Source organism: Acipenser ruthenus, chromosome 3 (genome assembly GCF_902713425.1).
Source record: "Acipenser ruthenus chromosome 3, fAciRut3.2 maternal haplotype, whole genome shotgun sequence".
NCBI classification, from domain to species: Eukaryota; Metazoa; Chordata; class Actinopteri; order Acipenseriformes; family Acipenseridae; genus Acipenser; species Acipenser ruthenus.
Genome location: NC_081191.1, coordinates 43,197,883 through 43,221,286, shown reverse-complemented (window position 1 = coordinate 43,221,286; position 23,404 = coordinate 43,197,883). Strand labels below are relative to the sequence as shown.

At 40.1% G+C, this 23,404-nt stretch overlaps 1 protein-coding gene across 6 annotated transcripts in view; it reads right to left on the bottom strand.

Moving 5' to 3' along the window:
* The window catches only part of LOC117394754 (histone-lysine N-methyltransferase SETD2-like), a 131,938-nt gene that overhangs the window by 43,486 nt on the left and 65,048 nt on the right, over positions 1 to 23,404 (bottom strand). For all 6 annotated transcript variants that reach the window (XM_033993275.3, XM_033993274.3, XM_033993273.3 and 3 more), the window contains 7 exons: positions 15,816 to 20,800; positions 14,573 to 14,704; positions 13,106 to 13,234; positions 12,500 to 12,623; positions 11,981 to 12,058; positions 7,462 to 7,559; positions 7,123 to 7,249 (listed from right to left, as the gene is read on the bottom strand). In XM_033993275.3, the coding sequence (XP_033849166.2) occupies positions 7,123 to 7,249; positions 7,462 to 7,559; positions 11,981 to 12,058; positions 12,500 to 12,623; positions 13,106 to 13,234; positions 14,573 to 14,704; positions 15,816 to 20,800 (5,673 nt within the window). The remainder of the gene's footprint in view (positions 1 to 7,122; positions 7,250 to 7,461; positions 7,560 to 11,980; positions 12,059 to 12,499; positions 12,624 to 13,105; positions 13,235 to 14,572; positions 14,705 to 15,815; positions 20,801 to 23,404) is intronic.

Here is a 23,404-nt window from a genome sequence, read left to right as displayed (position 1 = left end):
TGCAGGGGACAGCATAGGGTTCGAACAATAACATTTTTAAGCTCAATATTATCCATTATTATTCAGGTACTACCAAATTCATGGCCGCGAAAAAGGCATCACGGACCATGAAATCTAGTCTCCCCCATGAAATCTGTTTCTTTGTGTGTACTTTTACCCTATAGTAAAATCCAATGCAGTTATATGTACCGTTACAGGTTCCTGATGCGACTGTTAGCTTGTTTCAATTTAAAAAAGAAAGCTCATCATGAACAGGACAGGATTTATTGATTGACACTTGACAACAGCCAATAACTGGGCTCTACTCACTGATTGGAAGACGCGGGCATTCGGGTGGGTTTAGCATGACCTACGGATCTCAAATGATAGTACCGTCAGGTGAGTCAAATTAGACCTACATTTTAAAATGTGTCCAAAATAAATCAAAAAGGGCTATAATCATTACTGCAGGAAATCATGTAAAAATAATTTGGAAGCCAAATATATGACAAGTAGTAGTAGTATGAGCAGAACAATACATAAAAACACAGCAGAACAAAAAAATAAATAAAATGTCAGTAATTCCAGAGACTTCACGTTATATTTTTTCAGTCTCTGGATATGTTGTCCAGCTACAGACCCGTTTTTTTTAAATAATAACACTGAGGCAGTGTGGTCCAGTGGTTAAAGTCCAGGGCTTGTGACCAGAAGGTCATCAGTTCAAATCCCACCTCTGCCACTGACTGACTCACTGTGTGTGACCCTGAGCAAGTCAATTCACCTCCTTGTGCTCCATCCTATGGATGAGATGTTAAATCAATGTCCTATTGTAAGTGACTCTGCATATAATGCACAGTTCACAGCCTACCACTGTAAAGCACTTTGTGATGGTGGTCCACTATGAAAGTCGATATAAAAAAAAAAGAAAGATATTATATTAATAACAGAAACGCAACAATCATAGAGAGATCCTCTGGATTTCAATTTTATTTTCTTTTAGCGTTTCTAACTTCTGCTTTTGTTAACTTCAGGGTTTTAAAATGTTTATACTTTGCCATTTTCATACTTTTACACCACCATGAAATTTAAGATTTTTAAAATGTTATGACCGTGAAATTTACGAAAATGTACCCTGAATTTGGTAGGGTCCCAATTATTATTATTAATTATTATACAACACCCTGACTTCTGTCCCTAACTGAACAGCAAATAAAGCATGGCTCAGGTGATACTTGGGTAAGTGTACCTTTTAAGCCCATCAAATCCAGTTTGAAAGTATCTTTTTATGTAAATCAAGTTGAATTCACACAGGGGCCAACGGCTTCCGCGTCAAATCCTCACGTTTACATATTGCAGTGTTTCTCACCGTTTTTAGATATGTAGCTCAGATTTTCTGCCAGAGTGGTGTAAATGAAAAAATAATCTTTAATTTGCTGTTTTCATGACTTTATATAAAACTAATATTATTTTTGATCAAAAAAGAAAATTCAGAATATGAGCTAAATCTGGACTGGTCTTAACCCTAGAATGACCAAGGCGGTTATTTTGACAGTTTTTGGAATTTTAATTTAAAATTGCGGTGTGTGTGTTTAAGATAGAGAGCTGTGTTTTCCTGACTTCCTAAATATATGTACTAATTACACTGACAAAGAAAGAATCGCATAGCTGCAAAAATTAAGGAGATAAAATACTATCATACCTATTTCGACCAGGAGCGGTCAAATTGACTATTACACATAAAACATATTATAACAACAATTAAATGTTGCAATATTATTTGTATTTAGCAGTCAGGACTTGCCGCCATGTATTGAAGTTTGATTATATCATTTCAATGAGCCTCCTGATAGCTCATCAATCAGCCTTGACAGCTCACGGCACCCTGGTTCCTATTCAAGTCACTCATTTTTCTAAGAAATTCATTGTTACCCCAATACACATTGAAAATGGATCGCTGAAGACGCAGGACAGCAAAGCAGTGTTTGGAATTACTGCAAAGTTTACCAAACAACGATTCTGATGCAGCAGAGACGGACAATGATGAATCTGGCTCTGAAGCAGACTGGGTTTGTGAAGATGAATCTTCTAGCAGCACTGACACCGAGGGCACAGGAGATCCTGTGGGAGAAGATGTAATCCTGTGGCAGCCCCTGCAAGGATGCCAGCCACTTCACCTGCATCAACCCCTGCACCTGATCCAGTCGCTTCTCCTTCGGTAGCATCAGCACCACCTGGCACTCAAGAGGTTGGTAATGATGGCACTGTTTGGAACAATATAAATCCTGGTGTTGAAGCTGCAGGTAGAAGGGAAGGGGTGAACATAATATTTTGAGGGAAGTTCCAGGTCCCACGGCATATGCAAAACGCAACATTGATGAGCGTGCACTGAGTGCTTTTCGCCTATTGATTGACATGCATATGCTTCACCACATACAACGTTGAACTGAAGCACGAGCCCACCGACAACTACAATATGATTCCTGGTCAATGCCTTTGGATGAATTAAGCTTTCATTGAACTAGTATATGCCTGTGGAGCATTTAGTGCCAGAAGCCTGGGTTACTGTTGATAGCTGTGCCAAATGTACAAAGACAAAGGCAGGGATATTTATTTACATTGTTTCAGTTGTACAGTTTTGTATGTACATGATATACACAAATGTATTTTCAAACATTTGTTTATTTCATTTTTTTTTTATTGTTTTTGAGGTTGCGCTTTATGCAATATGTCCATATATAAACACATTTCTGTTCAAATGTGTGTTTATTTACAATGCTTCGGTTGTGTAGATGCTTTATATGACGTTTCTGAATAAAACTTATATTCAATTGTTTGTCCTTTCATTATAATATTTATGTTGTTTTCAATACGGCGGTTAAATTGACTAGTCACGCGGTCGTTCTCGTGTTAATAGGGACATCATATACCATTTAAGCTCACGTGTGTTCCTATTATGCCCAATGTTTTTTGTTTCCTCTTTTTAAAAGGCTGCATTTCAGAATTATTTTTAAAATATGAATAATGTATTTCCTTTTACACACTGCATATTACTACATGTTTTTTAAAAATAAAATACAAACAGATTTTATATATACATGTACCAATATTACATGTTTTTAAAAAATAAAATACAAACAGATTTTATATATACATGTACCAATATTATTGTGTTTAGTAAAATTTTAATATAAAACAATGTTCAAAAAAATGTAGGCCTAAACAGTCTATTCGCTTACATTGTAGGCCTACCTTTTTTTTTTTTATACATTGGGTTACATCGATTTAGTCCCTTTATAGATACTGGGCACACAAATGGATGCGATCTCTCATGAACTGGCACACCACTTCCATCCAGGTCTCTGGTTGGTAAACAGAGTTTCAATGTTGTTGGACTTAATATATTCTTCTACAACATATAGGTGGTCATCTTTAGTAAACCCCAAACCCCACTGTGCTAGAACCTGCATGATATATAAAAAAATGCCATAAAACAAGCACTTGACCTACACTGATATGTAGTCTAAAAAGCACTGCTTATGGCTAATTTTGACCTACAGGCCTGCTGTAATATCAAAGATGAACTAAGCCTATGAATTACTGTTAAGGTTTGCAAATTATGCTACCTGGAGAAAGCTAGAAATTTCACACCCTACTGCTGCAGTTACATGAACCTCAGGTCCTTGATGTCCCTCAACCTTGACCTTTTCGGTAACTCTCTGTCTAAGTGACTTTCTGTCAATCCTAAACTTCCTGGCTAGCAGTGATAGATAGGTTGGTGATAATGCCTTCTTGAGAGGTGACATGCCTCCAATATGTGAGGGCCTGAACTGTAGTTCTGACTGTAGTTAACTCATCCTGTGTAAATTAGAAATTAAAATAAAATAATGCTGCAGATGACTTTGGTTGGTTTTACTTGACTTTAAAATACATGTTTTAAAATCGGTTAAATTTTGATTATCACCTAAATGGGCTTAATGGGTACAACACCATTTACTAATTATAAGGTATAATTATATACATTTGCTTACTCTAATAAAAAAATAAAAATACAAGACAGCTTGATAGAATTATTATTTTTTTTTTTTTTTTATAAATTTAGTCGTCGCCAATTATTTTTACCCCGGTTTTCACCCCAATTTAGCATGCCCAATTATTATCTGTATCCCCGGCTCACCGCTCGCAACCCCTCCGCCGACTCAGGAAACGGAGGCTGAAACACGCGTCCTCCGAAACGTGCTCCTTCCAAGCCGTCATTTTTCGCACTGCAGATCCACAGCAATGCTACCAGACCTATAGTGCCGGAGGACAATACAGATCTGTCGGCTCCGCTGCAGAGCCACAGGCGCCCTATCGGCCACAGGGGTCGCTGATGCGCGGTGAGCCGTGGATTCCCCTAAGCCCTCCCTACCCGGGCAGCGCTCAGCCAATTGTGCGCCGCCCCCTAGGAACTCTCGGTCACGGTCAGCTGTGACATAGCCTGGATTCGAACCAGCGATCTCCAGGCTATAGGGCACATCCTGCGAGGAGCGCCTTTACTGGATGCGCCACTCGGGAGCCCCTGATAGAATTTTATTTATTAATGGTCATTGCGGGTTAAATTATAAAATTTGGGGACAGAGCACATTGAAATGTACAGTGGCTATGTGATCTGAAGTGGTCGTATACCTTTAAATGATCATTTTTAGCCAATAATTTAAATCATCCCTCTAGCACAGAGAAGCTCAAAATGCACAGCACACAGTCAGTGTCACTAACTCATGTCACTCTTTCTCTCTCCAAAAGATATGTGCATGGAAAAAAGTTGGCTCCAAAAATGTACAGGATTGACTGATTACATATTGAAGCATAGAGGTATCAATGTATTAGCAGGGGTGTGCAATTAAATTAATTAAATTATATTCTTCAACAACAACAACAACAACAAATATTCTTGTCCAAGGAACAAAATGCTAGAAAAATCTACTGTCCTCCTTAGTTTACTTGCCCCTTCACCGTCCCGCAAAACACACACAAATATCACTTCCAGGATTTTGCTTTTATTAAAAAATGAACACAATCAATTAGTGATTAATAATAATTTTTGCTTCAGGAAATCAAATAAAGGAAACGTAATTTAGTCCAAACAAAACTGAGCCCATCTAATCTTTGTGCATGACACAAACAAAAATAATAATTAAACTTGAAAAATTCAAACTACGTCAGACTTTCAGGTAGGAGACATTTATGGTCATTTCTGAAGAAAAATGAATTTGAGTAAATTTTAAAACTTATTTTTTTACATTCAAACTAGGTCATCATAGGGTATATTTCATCATAGAGTGAAAATGTTATTCTCTTAATAATCTTCAGATGCTCAGCTGTGTAGAAAGGTATAATACGGTATACTTTCGGTGGATATTTGTCCTGATACACAAGCCGAAAGTCACGTTATGTCAAACAGACCTCAAACAGGTAGAATGTTTCCCGGAGCGGAAGGGTTAAAGGATTGGTTGTTTAATACGTTTTGGTTTTCTATATGGCCATTGGATAAAGATAAATCATTTTTTGCCGGCGTTTCAGTGGGAGACTGAGGGTACTCAGCAGAGTCGAGTCAGAATTAGGAGAAGGTAGTAGTTTAGTAACAGTTCAATGCTATGGAGTAATTTCAAAGTTGTATTAAAAATAATTACCGTAAAAAACAGTGTACAAGTCACCCCCCCTCCCCTTTTGAGACAACAATTTTCAGGAAAAAGTCTATAGGTCACACCGGTGTATATGTCACTCCCCCCTTTTTAGGACCCCCTAAAAATACCTAGAAAATAGTCTTGTACAAAGGTTTTTACTGTAAGTCAATCTATAGCTTTACAAACCAACTGCCAACCACCAAATTTAAGTAGCTTTTTAAAAAAATAAATAAATACAATTGCTAAACCGTTACATATAAAATAATTTAAAGGTTTTTGTCATTTTTGTTATGTTAAATATTCACCCAAGAGCTGGCGGGCTAACTTTACTGGGCTCTTACAGCAGACAAAAGGCAATTGAATAGTATTGTTGCATTAATTTAAATACTTCTGTTACTGTGAGTGTTTGTGAATTAAAAGGATGTGTATTTGTGTACTCTGTATATATTTTTGCTTTGAAGTTTAGTTGCACTTTTTTTTTTTTTTTTTTTTTTTTTTTTTTTTTTAAATGTTCATTTGTATGAACTACTTGTCTGACGGGCAAAGTATAACAGTAAAACTTGTTGTCCCTCACACAAATCTTGTTGTCCCGGGCGTAGGGCGATATGAACTGCACACCCCTGATTGCTATTGGCATTTCCAAACACATGCTAATTCAGCATGGCAATTGCTCTAAACAAGGTGTCACGGTGTTAGGAGAAAAGTTATCCTAGGTCAGATGCTTGTATACATAATTCTAGGGATTATTAACTTAGTGCCAAAGAGAAATACATTTAATCCTAAAGTGACATTACAATGGAACAAATGGTGTTACGCTGTAACCTTGTGCAAAACAGACTTCAGCAGGTTGAATAGAAAAAGTTAAGTAGAATAATAATCTTCAAACACACGCCTATAGCTAGACAATACATCAAGGGTAGCATATCATGCAACATTTAGCCTAACTAATACACTTGGTGAAGGTGCCACAGAAAACCAGTCGATAAAATTGCTATATTATATATAAAAAAATAACCACCTCTACACCATTATTATCCCCAAAGATCAAAAAGGTCACTTGAGCTAGAATGATAAAATCATTGTTTTTGGCTTTCAGCTTAAAGCTGTCAGACAAAACACAGCCAAGACATCTGTACAAAACAACTGCAGCATAAACGCATCATAAACTGCAATGACACCCCCCTCCATGAGAGCCAAACAGATTCCTCTTCCTGCTTTCAGTGAGTGGGGGGTATCTAGTTTTATAGCTGCAGTGGGACGGAGATACAAGGAGGTTGAGTGACCTTCCACTCCCAGGGTGACACAGTGATTCACTGGCTGATTCGGGACTGGAAACCAGAGCTGTGTCTGGTAGGGTAGGGAGCAGATGTAGACCAGGATCTCCTGGCTTCCACAAGGGTGCACAACATCCATACCGACAGTGCGACAGCCTTGTGACATCCCTTGCGCATAATTTAAAAACGAGGCAGGCAAAACTCACAGAGTCTTTCTTGCGGGGCCGCTCCTTCTTCATCTTGCCTCCTGCAGCCCGGACGCTGACCCGGTTTTCCCCACCCAGGAAACCGCGACAGCTGGCTGCCCCGCAGAAACACTTCTGGGCCTCTTTACTGAGGAGGAAGATAAAAAGGGGTCAAAAATGAGTTTCGTAGACATTGCTGGGGAGCTGAGAATAGTGTTTTTAATAAACATTATTAAAGTAATTTAACAAAAAAAATTGTCAATCCCTTTATGCTGCCTTCCGTGGTATAAAGGGCAGTTTTATCACAAGTGAGCACTATATTTGAATAGTGTGTCAGCGTGTTCTGGGAAATTTACTCACCCATATCTCTGGAACTGGTAGTCAAAAGTGAGCTCAGTTCCTGCTGGAACCAACTTAGTAGTGAAGAACCCAACTCGCAGCTGTCCATTCACAGTCCACTGCAGAAAAAACACACAACACACAGATTTGTTGTGGAGGCTTAGAATCAGGGGTCAAAATACAGATTAAAACCTCTTTGCTGAACATGTACAACAAGAGTTATTAGAAAGAGGGTATATTCAAATATAATGCAAGGTTTTAGGAGTATCCCTGAGGTCATAGCAGACTGCAAGAAAGTGTCAGGGGCAATTATTAAATTATTGAAGGTTGGTTACACAATGATAGTGTTTATGCAAGGTTCTGAGGGTTCCGTTTTATCCTCTTTGTGTACCCTTAACCCACCTGATACACTTCTTTTAAATCTCAAATCAATCTATTATTTATATAGCACCTCTCACGATAAATCGTCCCAAAGCGCTTTACATAGCTAAAACATTGATAAATATTAAAAGTAACAATAAGCAATACTTTTTTTTTTCACTTAACTTTAATGCATTTCAAAGCTCTTTTCAAAATGGCCGCTTTAGTGCACTGTGGTTTGAGATCAGTCCTCTAAAATCACTGCAGGAAGAGCGATTTAATAAATAAATAAATAAATAAATAAATAAATAAAAACTAAGTGCTCTGGCTTTTCTTTTTCCATACCACATCATGGATCGTTATTGCTGTGTTACCTGTTTGACAATGTGGGCAATAATCCTTACACTATCAAGTGCACTAGAACAGCCATTTTGAAAAGAGCTTTGAAACAAACTTTAAAAGTTAGAAGTGTAAAAAGTTGTCAGGATCTTAACAATGAAAGGAAAAATTATAGATATGTTATTTAAACAGTTGTAGCAACACTTGTAATGTGTAATGCTATATTTGTCGGAAACATGTTACTTATTCTTTAATGTCAGGAAGTCAGGTAGTCTGAGTATTTTCAGCTGAGGTGTCCCCCGGTTTGAGATAAATATAATTGGTTATCACCTGCACAACAATGAAAACGTACCTCGTGTCTACGGACAATATCGCCCAAGGAAAACTAAATTGGACCAAAAACGGAACCCTGCAGGACACCACATGCAACTTCAGATAAAGAAGAATCTTCCTCAATTTAACATATTGAAACCTATTTGAAAGGTAAGGTTTAAACCAAGACATTTCTACTAGATTCTCAAGACGATCAATCAAAATAGGATGATCAATAGTGTCAAATGCTGCAGTTAGATTAAGAAGTATAAGAACTGAGGATGAGCCCATATCTAAACGATAACAGTACGTCATTTACCACTCCAATAAGTGCACTTAATACATTTTTCCTTTTACAGTTCTGACCTTGTTGGAATTTAAACAAAACAATCCTGTAAACCATATACATTTATCTTTCTTCTTTTCTTCTTATTCATCAGAATCTGAGCCATTGTCACCGACAGTTAAAATGTCAGCACCACTTGGCCAGCCAGTATAGTTTGGTCTTTGTCTCCTTTTACTTGAGGAAAGCCAGCGCTTTACACAAGGCTCTGGGTCAAAAAGCTCAAGTGAAGGGCCCACTGCACTGATTCTTACAAGATCTTCAACAGTACCCACATTCAGTGAGTTGCGTAGCTTGGATTTAATTCTGTTTTGTGCAGAAAATCCCTGTTCACGTTGGGCAGCTGATATCAGCAGCACAAGCATGATTTCCACTAAATGTAGAAGGTTTTTGAAATCTGTGCAAAAGGGCTCTTTTGTTGGCATAACCTCCCATAAACCAATGTAGAATTTATCCATAAACTGACCTTTGACCAGTGTTTTAAGCATTCTCCATTCAAACTCCTAACAGTCAAAACACAGTTCTCAACTGCTGCAACAGCTTGTGGAACAATTAACCCTTTGCGGTCCTATGTCGGACATTGGACCGGAAAGGGAAAATTGTAATGTCAGACCCTGTCCGACATCATCACAAAGACGTAAAAAACAGGTCTCTAGTCGTTTTTTCTCCAGAAAAAGCCAAGAAAACAATTCAATGGCCGAGTGAGACTGATAGGAGCCGAAAAAAAAGGGGCGTATCTGAGCCACAAAGATAGCCCTGGCACCACAGAGATAACACGGACATAAACAAACAAGATAGCTGCTTCTGCATCCAGCGCTCAAAGAATATCACAGACATTTGCTGAGCTTTTTGAGATGTTATAGTAATAAAATAATGACTTGAATCGCATTATTGAGGAGTTTGAGGATAAAACAAGTGATCAGGAGATGATTTATCGGTATGCACGACTATGAAGAGGTATGTGAAAAATACAGCGAACAAGGGGTGGGGCGGGGCTGGAGATGCAGTACTGAGTGTCCTGTTGATATGCAGTGCCTTTTAAACCTGTTTTACTGTGAAAAAAAATACTATTAAAACAGCGTGTCTAAAATAATCTGCGCATGTGAAAATAAATTGGACCTGACGCGCCTGAGACGCGCTGAATAAATGGACCGCAAAGGGTTAAACTATTCTTCTGGAGTGTAACGCTAAGCTTTGAGACTATGCAAACAATGACAAAATCCCACAAAAGCTAGGTTTTCCATTTGCTGTACAATGTGCTTTGCTCCTCCTTTATTGTCTGTTTTTAGAAGTGGCTGCAAGATGCTCCATGTGACGATGAACAGCAGTATACTGTCCCTGCCCAGTAGCAAGATTTGACTGCAGAAAAACAGACAATGCCCGATAAATGTGTGGCAGCCAGGACTGTATCTTTACAGCTGAAGGAGTCCTAATTGTGCAGCCTAACTCGGCCCCAATGGCTTTCAACTCACACCTACTTTTTGGACTGAAATTGTATGTTTTCCACACCAACTGCAGAAGGTCATCTTCTCAATCATCATAAACTGATCTTTGGAGTACTTAACATTGCCAATTCAAGTCTATGGGGCAAGCAATGAAATGAGAGAACATGCTGCCCAAACTCACTTTTCAACAGAGTACCTACCCCCCCTTTAGCTCCCATAACAAACATATTGTTGTATGTGGTTTTTAGCTGGTTGTGGAACATCTGAACGTGGAATGTGTTCCATACTGGTAAATCATCTTCAGCAAACTCTCGACTCGCAATATTTACAGAGTCTGTAAGTAATGCAGTTTCTGTAGTAGTTCTACTGCTGCTAGACGCAGCTGACGAACGAGAGAAAAAATCTGATATTTTTCTTTTTGACATGACGACTCGAAAGTTATCTGCGTACTACAGCATTATCAAAGTCTACATTGGTTTATTGGAGAATGCAGTTCACTCTTTTTTAATCCTGTGCTATATTTTTTCCCCCACAAACCTTCTTCAGATTTTTCACAAAGTTAGAAACACGTTTTGAATGACACGTGCAACAGACACCGTTATTTATTTATTTATATATCTTCGCTTTCAATATGGTTTAGTATGTTACAGAACTTCTAGTACTATTTTTTTTTATTTATTTTTTACTGTATCTCAAGAAATCACTTCCTTCGTAGTCAGTCAGTCCTTCTTATACTGCCATAGCTCAAAATGTGCACGCACTCACCACAGTGCGTTCACGTGACTGCTGCTTGTTGGCGTTCTCTCTCACTCGTTTTTAAAGGAAAAGGCACTTTATGTGTAAAGGCGCCAACGGCGACAAGCCTAAAAAAAAAAAACAGGTCGCCGAAAATATTTTCTGCTCGCATTTGCAACTATTTTAATTGCAGTCTGTCATATATCTATTATGTACTGCAAGAAAATGTGTTAAGTTGGTAAGCTACTACTCTCTCTAAAACTGGATAAAAATGAGAGATTGGAAATAGGCCTAAAATTGTTAAAGAACTTTTGGATCCATAGTAGTTTTTTTAAGCAATGGTTTTACTACAGCAACCTTAAAGGAGTCGGTAACAATATCAGTTGAAAGTACCTGCTGATAATACTTAAAAAGGTAGCATTACACCTAGAGAATACTTCTTTTAACAGTTTGGTAGGAGTAGGGCTAAAGCACATGTAGTGAATGTTATCTGCATAACTAGGTTAGTTAGATCTAGTCGATTACTCAAGGAAAACGATTCAAAGGTTTATTTTGATGTGGCAGGACCCAAGGTCGGAGTTTTGTCAATGTTATTAGATGAATTGAACGTACTATTAGATATCAGATTTCTTATACCAATGATTTTCTTGTTAAAGTGATTAATAAAATCATCAAAACTATAGCCCAAACTATGTAGCTCTGTTTAGAAGAGAAACCTGATCAGCCAGCACGGTTATATATATATATATATATATATATATATATATATATATATATTTTGAAGAGTCTAAAAGGAAGGCAGTATAGTCCAGGCAATTCCTCGGAGCCCTGGGGTGATCAATAAAGCCTGGATGACTATTGTGCATAGTAGCAGTCATTTTGGGTTATTTATGGTTAGCAATATCATAAACCACCCGGGATTGGGAATTATGAACTCTGTAAGTATGTTCTTATGCTACCATATTTTGATATTGTTTATCCATGGAGAGATTCACTCCCAACTCACCTTCTGAGTTTCACAGTTTGGTTCACAGCTGTGGTTCATGAACCGTGAGCAGTTTCCCTTTTGAGTAGCATCAATGATCTATAGGAAAACAAGAAAAAAAACAAAAAAGAAAAAAAAAAGCACAGTTTAACATCATTCTTACCACCTTTTTTCAGCTTGTGGGTCTCAATGCCACCCCCTATGGTTTGTTTGTGAGCTTTTCTTTAAGTGGTATATCTATAAATTGCTAAAATTAAATTAGAAAATAAACAAAAAATATAAATACACATTTTATATCATTACTCTGACCTTCTAAAGACAAACTATTATATATGTTGAGCCCATTCCTCACACATATCAAATGTTGCTTTGGAAATAAAAAACAAGTTGCAAAACCCCTTCAACTAGCATAACAGCTGTTTTAGCCCAGTTCTGATGAAATAACAAGGGAGCATTCATGGTATATGCACTACTGTGTTAAATTGTAGTGCCTGGCTTCTGTATGGCAATACTGTAAAGTTGGATGTTGGTGCCTCTCACCTCATTGTTCTTCAAGGCCATGAAGTAGTAGTGAATGTTCTTGCTACGTGCATACTCCTTCACTCGGGCCTTGAACTCCTTGTGATCCAGGACCTCTCCACAGTACTCCAGTACAAAGGTGTTGCTGTAACACAGGCACCACATTAACATTTCACACACAACCAGGGGCCACTGCATCATGTCAGTAATACACAGAGCAAAACTGATGGGGACAAGCCAAATACTTAATTATTATTCCATAACACAAAAACTAAAATGCTATCAATTATCATTGTTGGCTACCCCAAGGTGGACAGCTGAAGTCAGATACATCATTAGGACCAGTACGGCAATGGTAACCCAGCACTCTTACTGAGCTGATCACACCTTAAGGTCTAAAACACCAGCACTTTGCCTATTGTAATACAGGAAGTAATTTGGATCACTGTGGGACAGCTGAAGCCAATACATTTTGCACGGTACAGGGAGGTTCAGCGAAGATCATTACAGTTGCAACTGCAGACACTAGGAGTTAATGTATATCCAAATCAAAGGAGAAACAATAAAACACATGAGAAATATTTTCAGCAAAAACAGGAAAAAAAAAAAAAAAAAAAAAGTACTCACTGGGCCAAGTCCTTTGCTGCCCGCAGCCCCCAACCTTTACTCTCAGTTAAAATGACCTCGAAATCTGCATGCTGCTTGCGCTGGAAACGTCGATTTGAACAATATGGTCCATTGGGGCATCGGGAGGAACTGTAGAGAGAGGAACTAGGGAGTCAAATAGGCACCCTACAGCCCATAAAGCTGAGCAACTTAATTTTGACTTGATCTGTGACCATATTGGGACTGCTATCGTTTCTGCTCCCGGATGTTTATTGCAAAGGTCACATGGCAGTAGGGATGAAACAACATTAACCCTTTGCGGTCCATTGCCGGACCTGGTCCGACATTGCAATTATTCCTATCCGGTCCATTGTCGGACCCTGTCCGACATCATCAAAAAAACGCAAAAAACAGGTTTCTAGTCGTTTTTTCTCCGGAAAAAGCCAAGAAAGCCATTCAATGGCCGAGTGGGAGTGACAGGAGCCGAGACAAGCTGATAAAAAAATAAAAATAAAAAAGGCGTATCTCATGAATAGTCATACATGCCCCTGGCATTACATAGGGGCGGTCATAAGGAAACAAGCTGAATGGTACTGTATCAGCGCACAGAGACTATCACTGACATTTGCAGAGCTTTTTTGAGATGTTATAGTAATAAAATAATGACTTGGATTGCATTATTGAGGGGTTTGGTGATAAAACGAGTGATCAGGAGATGATCGATCGGTATGTACGACTATTATTATTATTATTATTTATTTATTAGCATATGTGAAAGCGATAGCGAACGAAAGGGTGGGGCGGGGCTGGAGATGCCTAGTGAGTGCTTTGTTATTATGCAGGGCCTTTTAAACCCGTTTGACTGTGAAATAAAAATACTTTTAAACAGCGTGTCTAAAATTAACTGCGCATGTGAAAATAAATTGGACCTGACACGCCTGACGCGCACTTAATAAATGGACTACAAAGGGTTACATTTCCACGATACGATAGTTGTGAGCCCACTATTTCATGATACAAGGATCATCATGATAGTAGCGGTTATTTTTTTAAACTACCCTTCATATATTTTTGTAGCCAAAATAGACACCAATGATTTTACACTCTGTTCTGCTTTAGCCATGTAGAGTCATGTGACTGGTAATTAAAAAAATGTCTATGATAGGATTATCGTGAATATTCATAACCACGATATATTGTACTATCAAAGTTTTATCCCTACATGGCAGTGCTCCCCCATGTGACCTTTGCTATTATCTAAGTTTATTTGGTTCTTTCAAGCGAGTCCCTTACTGCTTCACTGGACAGTAATAGCAAAAAGCACCACAGAAGTTCCAATATTATTCAGCAGGGTTTCATAAAGATCATTTTTACAACAAAATTAACAATTTTGCTAGAATTCACCACTCACTCTGTTATTGTGAGACCAGTTCCCAGCTGCAGATAACCTGACTACTTCTCTTTCATATCTGGCCCCACTGTGCTTACCATTCGATCATGAGCAGTCGGTTCAGACAGTCCTCTCCACAGGCCCATCGCCCCTGGGCCCTCTCCTCCTTGGACAGCAAGCTGCATTCGCACTGCATGCGCTTGATATCACGGTGAGACTTGCTCTTCTTCCTGTGGAGGGATTCACAACAAGGGGGCTATAACACTCTCTCTCGCTGTACAGGACACTCACAGTGTTGTTTATTTTATTGCAGTATGCATAAGCTAACTACATACCCATATGAAGGGTTGGTTTCTGCCTCTCCCAAAACCAAGATGCACAATGTCTTATTCTTTTTTGCAGTTAGAATTTCCCCATCTTCACTGCTACATTCAACCTGTACCGAGTAATTTACCTGATAAACTAAACTAAAGGCCAGTACATTATTTATAATTAGCACAAAATAGTACTATAATTACAAACACACCCTGTGCATTAGCATGAAGATAAAAGCAATACACACCTGACAATGTTTACAAGAAACACATTCTATTGCTGCCTCTTGTGGTATACTTATTACTCCATTTTAAATGCATGCTTTTGTAAATTTTTACACAGCCACATGTTGGAATCTCTGTGCCAGGAAATCAAATTTACTAATAGATAGAATACCCCAATGTTATTAAAGCCACTTAAAATATGATGTTTAATTTTATATTCAGATTAAACCTTCTAGAGTACTAACCAGCTTCTACACTGGCCCCCAACTGACAGTATTTGCAGCAGTAGAGAACTGTTCAGATGATTTTCTGGTGACTTTTTTAAAAAGCAACACCTACATAGGCACTACTTGGATCAGTCGGCGCTCTAGCCTGTATTAGAATGATCTGCCACAGGGACGCACCTGAAAGTTTTGACATCACCAGCGAATCTTCCATGAAGGTTCAGAACAGGTATGAACGTGACCCTGTCGATTCACTTGGGGACCAATGCTGGAGCTGAATAATGCTCTGGAACATTAAAATAAATGTATCTAATCACGGTTCATTGTTTTAAAAATGACACTACAGCAGAAGTAAGTAAGTGCACTGTATGCACATTATTTCTAATAAAACATCTGAAAATACTTTAACTTCTGACTTGCAAAACAACTTTTCAGTCTCTACCGCTCATGCTGCCTGATGTGAATAAATAAACTTCAACATCTAGATTTAAAAACCCAACACTCAAAGTGTCTCTTTTCATGTTTTGTTCTGTTTGGTCTCATTACCTATCCAGAAGGCTAACAAAAAGAAGTCTTACCTTTCAGTTAAGTAGAGGTTCTCGTCAATGAGGTTGAAGTAAGGTGGCATCTTCCCAGTTTTGGAGCCCTCCTTCCAGGCTTGCTGGTCCTGTAAGTCCTGTAGGGTGCAGAGGGGGCGCCCATTCTCCGAGTGGCGAGAAGGGACCTCAAAGAGTTCCCCTTCATCCACACAATCCTTTTTGGGGGGCCCTGGGTCTGCCTCGTTTTCAGAGTCCAACTCAAGTTCAGGACGCCTCTTTTTCGGGGGTCCTTTCCCTTTGGATGGCTTGCGGTTCTCCTCCTTGCGTGCTCCAGAGGTCACATTTCTTTCTGGAGCGCTGCTGACAGCCCCCTTGGAATTGCTGCTGATCTCATTAGCCTGGACAAAAGGAGGAGGTGCTTGTGCCTTTTGCAGGTGGGGATCTCCTGTACTGCTTGCACTTGCTAGCTGGCTGGATCTCTCTTCATCCTCATAATCATCGGTCAGTGAGTCAGGGTGCACCTGGCTCACAGGCTCCTGGTATTGTGAGGAGCCACTAGCACAACCCGTCCCGTAACCCTCTGATCGGGGAGCCCAGTAGGCGTTGCCCTGTCTGTAAAGCTGTCCCGCTGTACAGTTCCCTTGCAGAGGAAGCTGCTGTTGTTGCTGCAGCTGGTGGTGAGCGTAGCCAGGGTAGACCCCATAGCTGCTGTCTGGTTGCTGGTAAGTGCTGCTGGGCATTTCAGGCTGTGAGAAATCCCAGCCCAAGGTATAACCGTCATCACTACTGGGGAAGCCATCCACCTTGGAGAAATCCCCAGACTGATAGTACGGCTGCCTTGAAGACCACCCCTTGCCTTGTCTACTGTCTGGATTTTCATAGTACCTGTGGCCTCCAGACAGGGGTGCCTCCCAGGAATTGAAACTACGGCTAGGTTCAGTATGAATGTACATCAATGCCGGTGTCTGCTTAGTTTTTTCCTGGGTCCGCGATTCATGTTCCAAGCGAGGTTCAGGGCAGGGGATGCCAGAAGAATGGCTCGTGCTGTCTACCATGTTGCTCTGTGACTGGTAGGCGGTGCTTTGAGCTTGTCCAGCATCAGGGAACCTCTCTGCAGCAGATGTAAAGCTTTGCCTGCCACTCTCGGCTGGCTGAGGACTTGAAGCTTTCAGTCTCCCCTCCGGGATCCTGCCCCTCTTTCTGGATTTATCTCGAGTGTTTTCTTCATCAGACGAGGTGTGGTCGCAAACATCCCTGGCTCCAGGCTCAGCCCAGTCTGTGGACCTCTGCTCTGGGGTGGTGCTGCGGCTGGAGGAAGTGGTCAACAAGCCTCTGATCTCCTGGATGTGGCTGGAATTTTTAGGCACAATCACCACAGATTGTAGCCGGTTCCTGGGCATACCACTGTCATCCGAGTCAGAGTCTGAATCCTCGGTCTCGCTCTCTTCGCTATCTTCATCCTCCTTGTTGTCCTCTCTCACTCCCATGTGGTCTGCTCCACTCCTCTTAGAGGAAACACAGCTGCTGTCTGGCTTGCTCTGGCATGCACCTTCATCTTTTCCTGTGCCTCCTGAGGTACAGCAAGACTCTTTAAAGTCTGCTACAAACTTCGAAGCAACATCAAACTGCTCAGTATCGTTGTTATGCCTTGCCTCGCTGGGAGGTTGCAGCTCTGGCTTAACATACCTAACTGATAGCTCTTCTGGCTGCCACACAGAACTGTCCACTTGTTTGGCAATTTCCTCTGTTCTTGCAAAGTTTTCTTCTACATTGGAGGCTGGCTGCTTTTCCAAGCAAAAATCGCTACTTGAGTTAGGCTGCTCTTTTACTGAGCAACCCACTGGGTTGGAATTGGGTTCTCCCTTAAACAATTGCACAGATTCAGAGTTCCATTCTTTTAAAAAGTTTGAGCCAGGATCTTCACAGAGACAGCACTCTACTGTGTCTGTATTGGGTACTTCAGGAGAGTTCCCTCGGTCTAATCCAAAATCTTCTTTAAGAGCCTGTTTTACTACATCCAAGTTTGACTTAATCTGAAAATGATCTTTATTTGAATTGGGTTCTTCTTTAAGTGCTACAGTGTCTGCATTAGTTAGGTGGTGCTCTTCAAAATTTGAGGTTTGTTCCTCTATTTGGGAAATCTCAAATGAGTTTGAGCTGGGATATTTTTTCAGAGGGCATTGTTCTTGAAATGACATAGGATCTTCTTTAAGAGAAAGTTCTACTGTGTTTGAGTTGGGTTCTTTAATCTTGTGTTCTCCTTGGTGCAAGTCATTTTCTTCTTTCAGTAAAAGCTCTTTTGTGGTGGAAGTGGGTTGCAGTGTAGGAATGATTTCATATTTTTCCAAGTCAGCCTGTTGCTTTCCAGGCAGCTTGTCTATATACAAATCAAGCACCTTCTGGGAACCTTTAGTAGTGCATTTTCCTCTGTTTAATATGGGATGTTCTACATCAGAGCTGCTATGCTCCATTGAGGTAAGTTTATTTTCTATGGAGTCTTTATTTTCTCCCAACTGCTCTTTAATGGAGCTAGCCAGGCATGCATCAGCTGCTTCTTTCCACTCAATGGAATCTCCTTTGATTTTGATGGATTCACCGGTAGCACTCCCAAACATTACAGCTTTGGGTTCTGTATGCATCACTGTAGGGGACATCTGGATTTCACACACAATTTCAGATGTCGCAGTTTTCTGAAAAGGCTCAGAAGAGCCAGTGTACTGTATTGAATCTATATCCACGTGGGGATCACTGAACACAGCAATTGATTGGAGTTCAACATTTTCTGTGCGATTGCTTCTTTCCTGCTGTCTGTCAGACAAAGTTTCATGAGATCTATTATCTATCTCATCCACAACCATATCAGAATCACAATATGAAGATGAAGCCTTGATGTCAGCAGAATGTGGGTTGGACTGGCATATTGTACTTGTCAAAAGCTGGCTTTTAATGTGATCTGTTAATGGGTCACGTTCTTGTAATTTTGATAGAGAACAGTTCCTATAGGTTGCAGTGTTACTGGACCTCCAATTAGGAAGGTCCATTTTGTCACAGTCTAGGATTACTGATGCCTCTATATGGTCTGTTTCAGGAACAGTTAAGTTTTCAATGTCATTTAGATTTGGGCTAGCTGGTTGGTTGCATGGATGGCAGTCCATTTCTTCAAATTCCTTTCTGGTTGAATCTTTAAGTTTATCGTTCACAAGGCGAAGTGTTTCTTTTCTATCCCCACTTCCACTCCTTGAACAAGGATCTTCAGGAACAGCCTTGGAGTTTGGCTTTCTCTGCGATTGTCGCTCATTTTCACGAGTCAATTTTCCCATAACTCTATCAGATTTGTGGGAACCTGAAGACTCCCTGGGTTTGGAAGGGGAACATTTCAGTTCACCCTTATCAGTCTTTTTGTTATCAGTCTTTCTGGAAGCAGCAGTCCGTAATTCATTGGACCTTGAAGCAAAAGACTTTGAGACCTGAGACACGGACCTCCCTTTGAGCTCCTCCTCAGAGTCAGAACTGGAAGTGGTCCCTCTAGATCTTTTCTCTGAGGCCTGGGGTGGTGTACTCAATTTGGAATGAGAGTTTACAATGCTATCCAATTTAGAGTGTGTGCTGGACCTCCTTCGATCAAGCTCAACGTCGGGAGAGTTCCTTCTGACTGTCTCTGAATCGCCAGACTTTCGGGAATCACGTTCAGATTTTGAGTGAGATCTTGTCCTTTTTTCTGACTCTGATGAGCGAGACGGTTCTGTTCTGGAATCTTTTTCTGATTTGGAGTGGGAAGAGGAGGAAGAGGTTTTCGACTCCCTGTGCAAAGAGGAACGAGTCGAGACTCTTCTAGAATCACTGACCTTGGAATGAGACCTCTTGTGATCGTCCTCAGAGTCTGAACTGTCTTTAGACCTCCTGTCTGACTGGGGACGGGAAGACCTACTTCTCTCCCTGTGGGGGGAGCTCCTATGGTACTTCCTGTCTGAATCCGTGTAATGCAACCTATCATTCCTCGAAGACCTATCAGTTCTTGATGATCTATCAGATCTAGAGTAGGATAAGCTTGTTCTTGACCCTCTGGATCTAGAACGTGACCTGCTCCTCCGCCTGTCCCTCTCTGATCTAGAAGAATGCGAGGATGTGTGCCTTGAGTCTCGGTCGGACTTAGAATGACTAGAAAGTCTACCATCCTTCTCGGATTTGGTGCGAGAGGAAGACGATGATGACAACTTCCCAGACTCCTCTGCTTTGGAGGCCATCAAATTCCTCTTAACATCTTTGCTCTTCTCTGTACACACTACGTTTTTGGGGTCACCTGATTTGTGGCTGGAAGAAGTCTTTACTGAATCACCATCAGACTCTGAACCAAGAAGGGCACATTCAGATTGGGATAGGTTGTTGGTCTCCAGATTCCCTGAATATTGGGTGGGTACATTCTTCACACTGCTTTGCTCGTCACCTTCTTTCCCAACATGAGAAACATCTGCAGCTTTCTCTTCACAGAGGCTCAGATCCTCAGGACCATCTTCCATCATGGGTTCTTCAGAGGCACTGTTCTGTACGTCATTCTGGGGTTCAGGTATGGATTTGGGGTTAGGTTCTGGCTGCGGAGGCTCTTCTAATACGGTGTGAGAAGCGGGAGGTGCTGTCTCAAGCTTGGATTTGACACCAAGAAGCTGCTTTTCAAAGTGCATCTTCCCCATGTCCAGCTTGAGTTTGGGTGGTGAGAGCTGCTCTTCCACAGGAGGTGACTCAAATGGTTCACTCTTACTGTCTAGGAGTTGTCGAGTTTTCCCCTGTGGGGGAGCCGACGTTGTGGTCACAGTGGCAATCTGAGAGTCGTTCTGCAACTTCTCAGGGCTGATGGGTGGCAAGAATCGGGTCTGTAGGTTCTTCTTGGGTAAGCTGAATGAGACCTTCTGCCTGCCCTGTTCCTCCAGATTTACGGTAGTCTTAGTGCCCTTGGGCAGGAAGCGGCTCGAAGACACCCCTTTTGGAACTTTAAGCAGGGACGATTTGGACAGATTTTTGTCCTTAGCCTGAGAAGGAAAAAAAAAAAACACACACACACATTAGTCTGCTAAGAAATAAATAACATTAAAAAATGAAAGAAAAAACATTAACAGGGTTGTCATATGAGAGTGCTTTACAAAGCTTTGGACCCCAGAAATCCATCACCAAAGTAACCTTATGAAGGGATAGAAATATGACCCATTACAGTTTAGATTTTATTGGGAGCAATGTCACAAACCTTGTAATCTATACATGGTAAGGTAGACAATAGGATTTGTATTGTGGTAGAGAAGAAAATATAGGAACAATTGTGAACATAGAATGTACATTTTAAAATTAATATTTAAAATATTGTACAGCACATACATATTAAAATAGATGTGAACTGGATTATAGAGAATATAAAATAGGGGCGTTCAACCAGGGGTAAATAATGTTTTTGAATGGATTTTTAACGGTATTATATATGACCTCTAAAACACGTTATATAAATAGTACATTTTTGTTTAGTAGATCAAAGGTTGCAGCCTGACTATAGTTTCAAAATGATCACCCACCTATACAGATGCGTTATATTAGGCTTGGCAGCATTTTACTGACAAATAGCAGCTGATTGAATTTGTTGTCGGTGTTTGATAGAGTACACCCAGGATTCAGGGGGGAGGTGGGGAAAAGTGGAGGTCTTACTTCGTGCAGTCAAGTATTTGAAGGTAACAAAAAAACGAGTTTGCGGTAAATTACATTTTTGAGAGAGTTGTTTAAATGAAGCAAAGGAACCTTCAACAGGGCGCAAAATAACCGACGGCACCGGCAGCAATTGCCGCAATGCCTCTCAAGTTTATATAAAACCACTTACGGCAAAAGTTGCCTATAAGCCAGCCCATCATTGCCGCCAGCGTCCCTCAGCACAAACTGTCAGCTGGCCCGTTCTGTCACAATTCAATTTAATTCTGTCTAATCTCGTCCTGCAAGAAAATGACTCATTATCATAATGTATTATTGTTGCCATTCTTTTTACTGTGCACCTCCCAGCACTAAGCCACGAGAGATACATACTTTATCATTGGTTAATGACAGGCAAACCGAGGGAGGGGTGCTGTTATGTTAGACTGAGCTCCATATGACTGCGCTTCCAGATATTTTCAATCACACGTGTTCACTGGTAGTGTCACTGTGATTTTTCCAGCACCATGCCAACTCAAAGACGTGTAAAAAGAAAGAAGGAAGAAAAGCTGTCTAAAAACAGCAGCGAAGTGTTCTAGGACTGACCTAATGTTCAGGTAAGAAATAGGTGCACACCAATTTGTTGCCACTAATAGGCTAATTAGGAGTGATAATATTTTCCTGGCCGATACCGAAAGCCGATGGTTATCTACCCATAATCGGCCAATACCGATAGGATACCGATAATAAATACAGTGCAGATAAACTACTAGAGCAAGACATAGGGCCTATATTTAAACTGTTTTATAATTATAAATGTTAAACAATTAACAGATATTGTCTACTTGTTGTATTTATGACAAAAACGAACAGGTATTGTTTACTTGCTGCATTTACTTTAGAAAATGAATACAAAGAGTAACATATTGTGTGCTTGTCAGCAATTTATACATTTGTTTTACAACAGTCACACAAAAATAACACTTTGCATTTGTACTAGTAAAAACACTTCTGTAGAAAAAACATATAATGTGACATTAACTTTTATAGCCACTTGCTGTCAAACACTGCGTATTATAACTTCAACCTATACGGTACAGTAGAAAAAAATATTAGCCTACACAATGTCAACTACAACAACGTTCGTTATCTTTTTATTGTAAGCATATACTGCTTAAAAATGCAGCCCAACTTAAATTGTTCACTTGTGCACAGTAATAAATTCCAGCTTCAAAATGCAACCTAATATACCCGCAACCAACGCAGATTAAGATAAACAAACAGAGCAAAATAAAAATTACAAAAGGTAATTCCCACTTAACGTTTAGATAGAACTCCCTGGAAGTTAGGGAGATTGTTGCTGCTGTAGCCTTGGTTTTAAAAAAGTGCTTTTCAGTGAAACTGTTTACGTTCAAGGATTTGATCAAGTGAGCTGCGGAGGACCTGAGGTGATGCCAAGCTGCCAAAGAGAGAGAGAGATGGAGCACAGACATCGCAGAGGCAATTTTGCAACTAACCGAGCATCAATGCTGCATTTGAACAATAATATGCTTGAATAATTCTGTGCTGGAAGAAATTCAAGCATGAATATCACAGTACATTATCGGCTAAAATAACAAAAATGACCCCCCCCCCCCCCCGCCGATAAAATCGGTGCCATGTCGATAGGCTACCGATTATCAGTGCACCCCTAAGGCTAATAATAATATTAATGTGAACTTATAGTTGTCAAGTACTGTACTGCAGAAATTGGTTGCGCCTTCATATGTTAAGAGCCACTTGCAGTCTGCTTTCCATTGTGTTTCGGCTATAACGACCCTGGACTCCCGATTAAAAAAAAATGATAATTAAAAAAAGATAATATAAAACACACCGTCAACTCTTTTGTCTTTGCACTTTGTAACTATGCCTCTAAAACAAAAATAATTTTATGTTTCAACAAAGCTGGAAACTATATCGATCGTTAT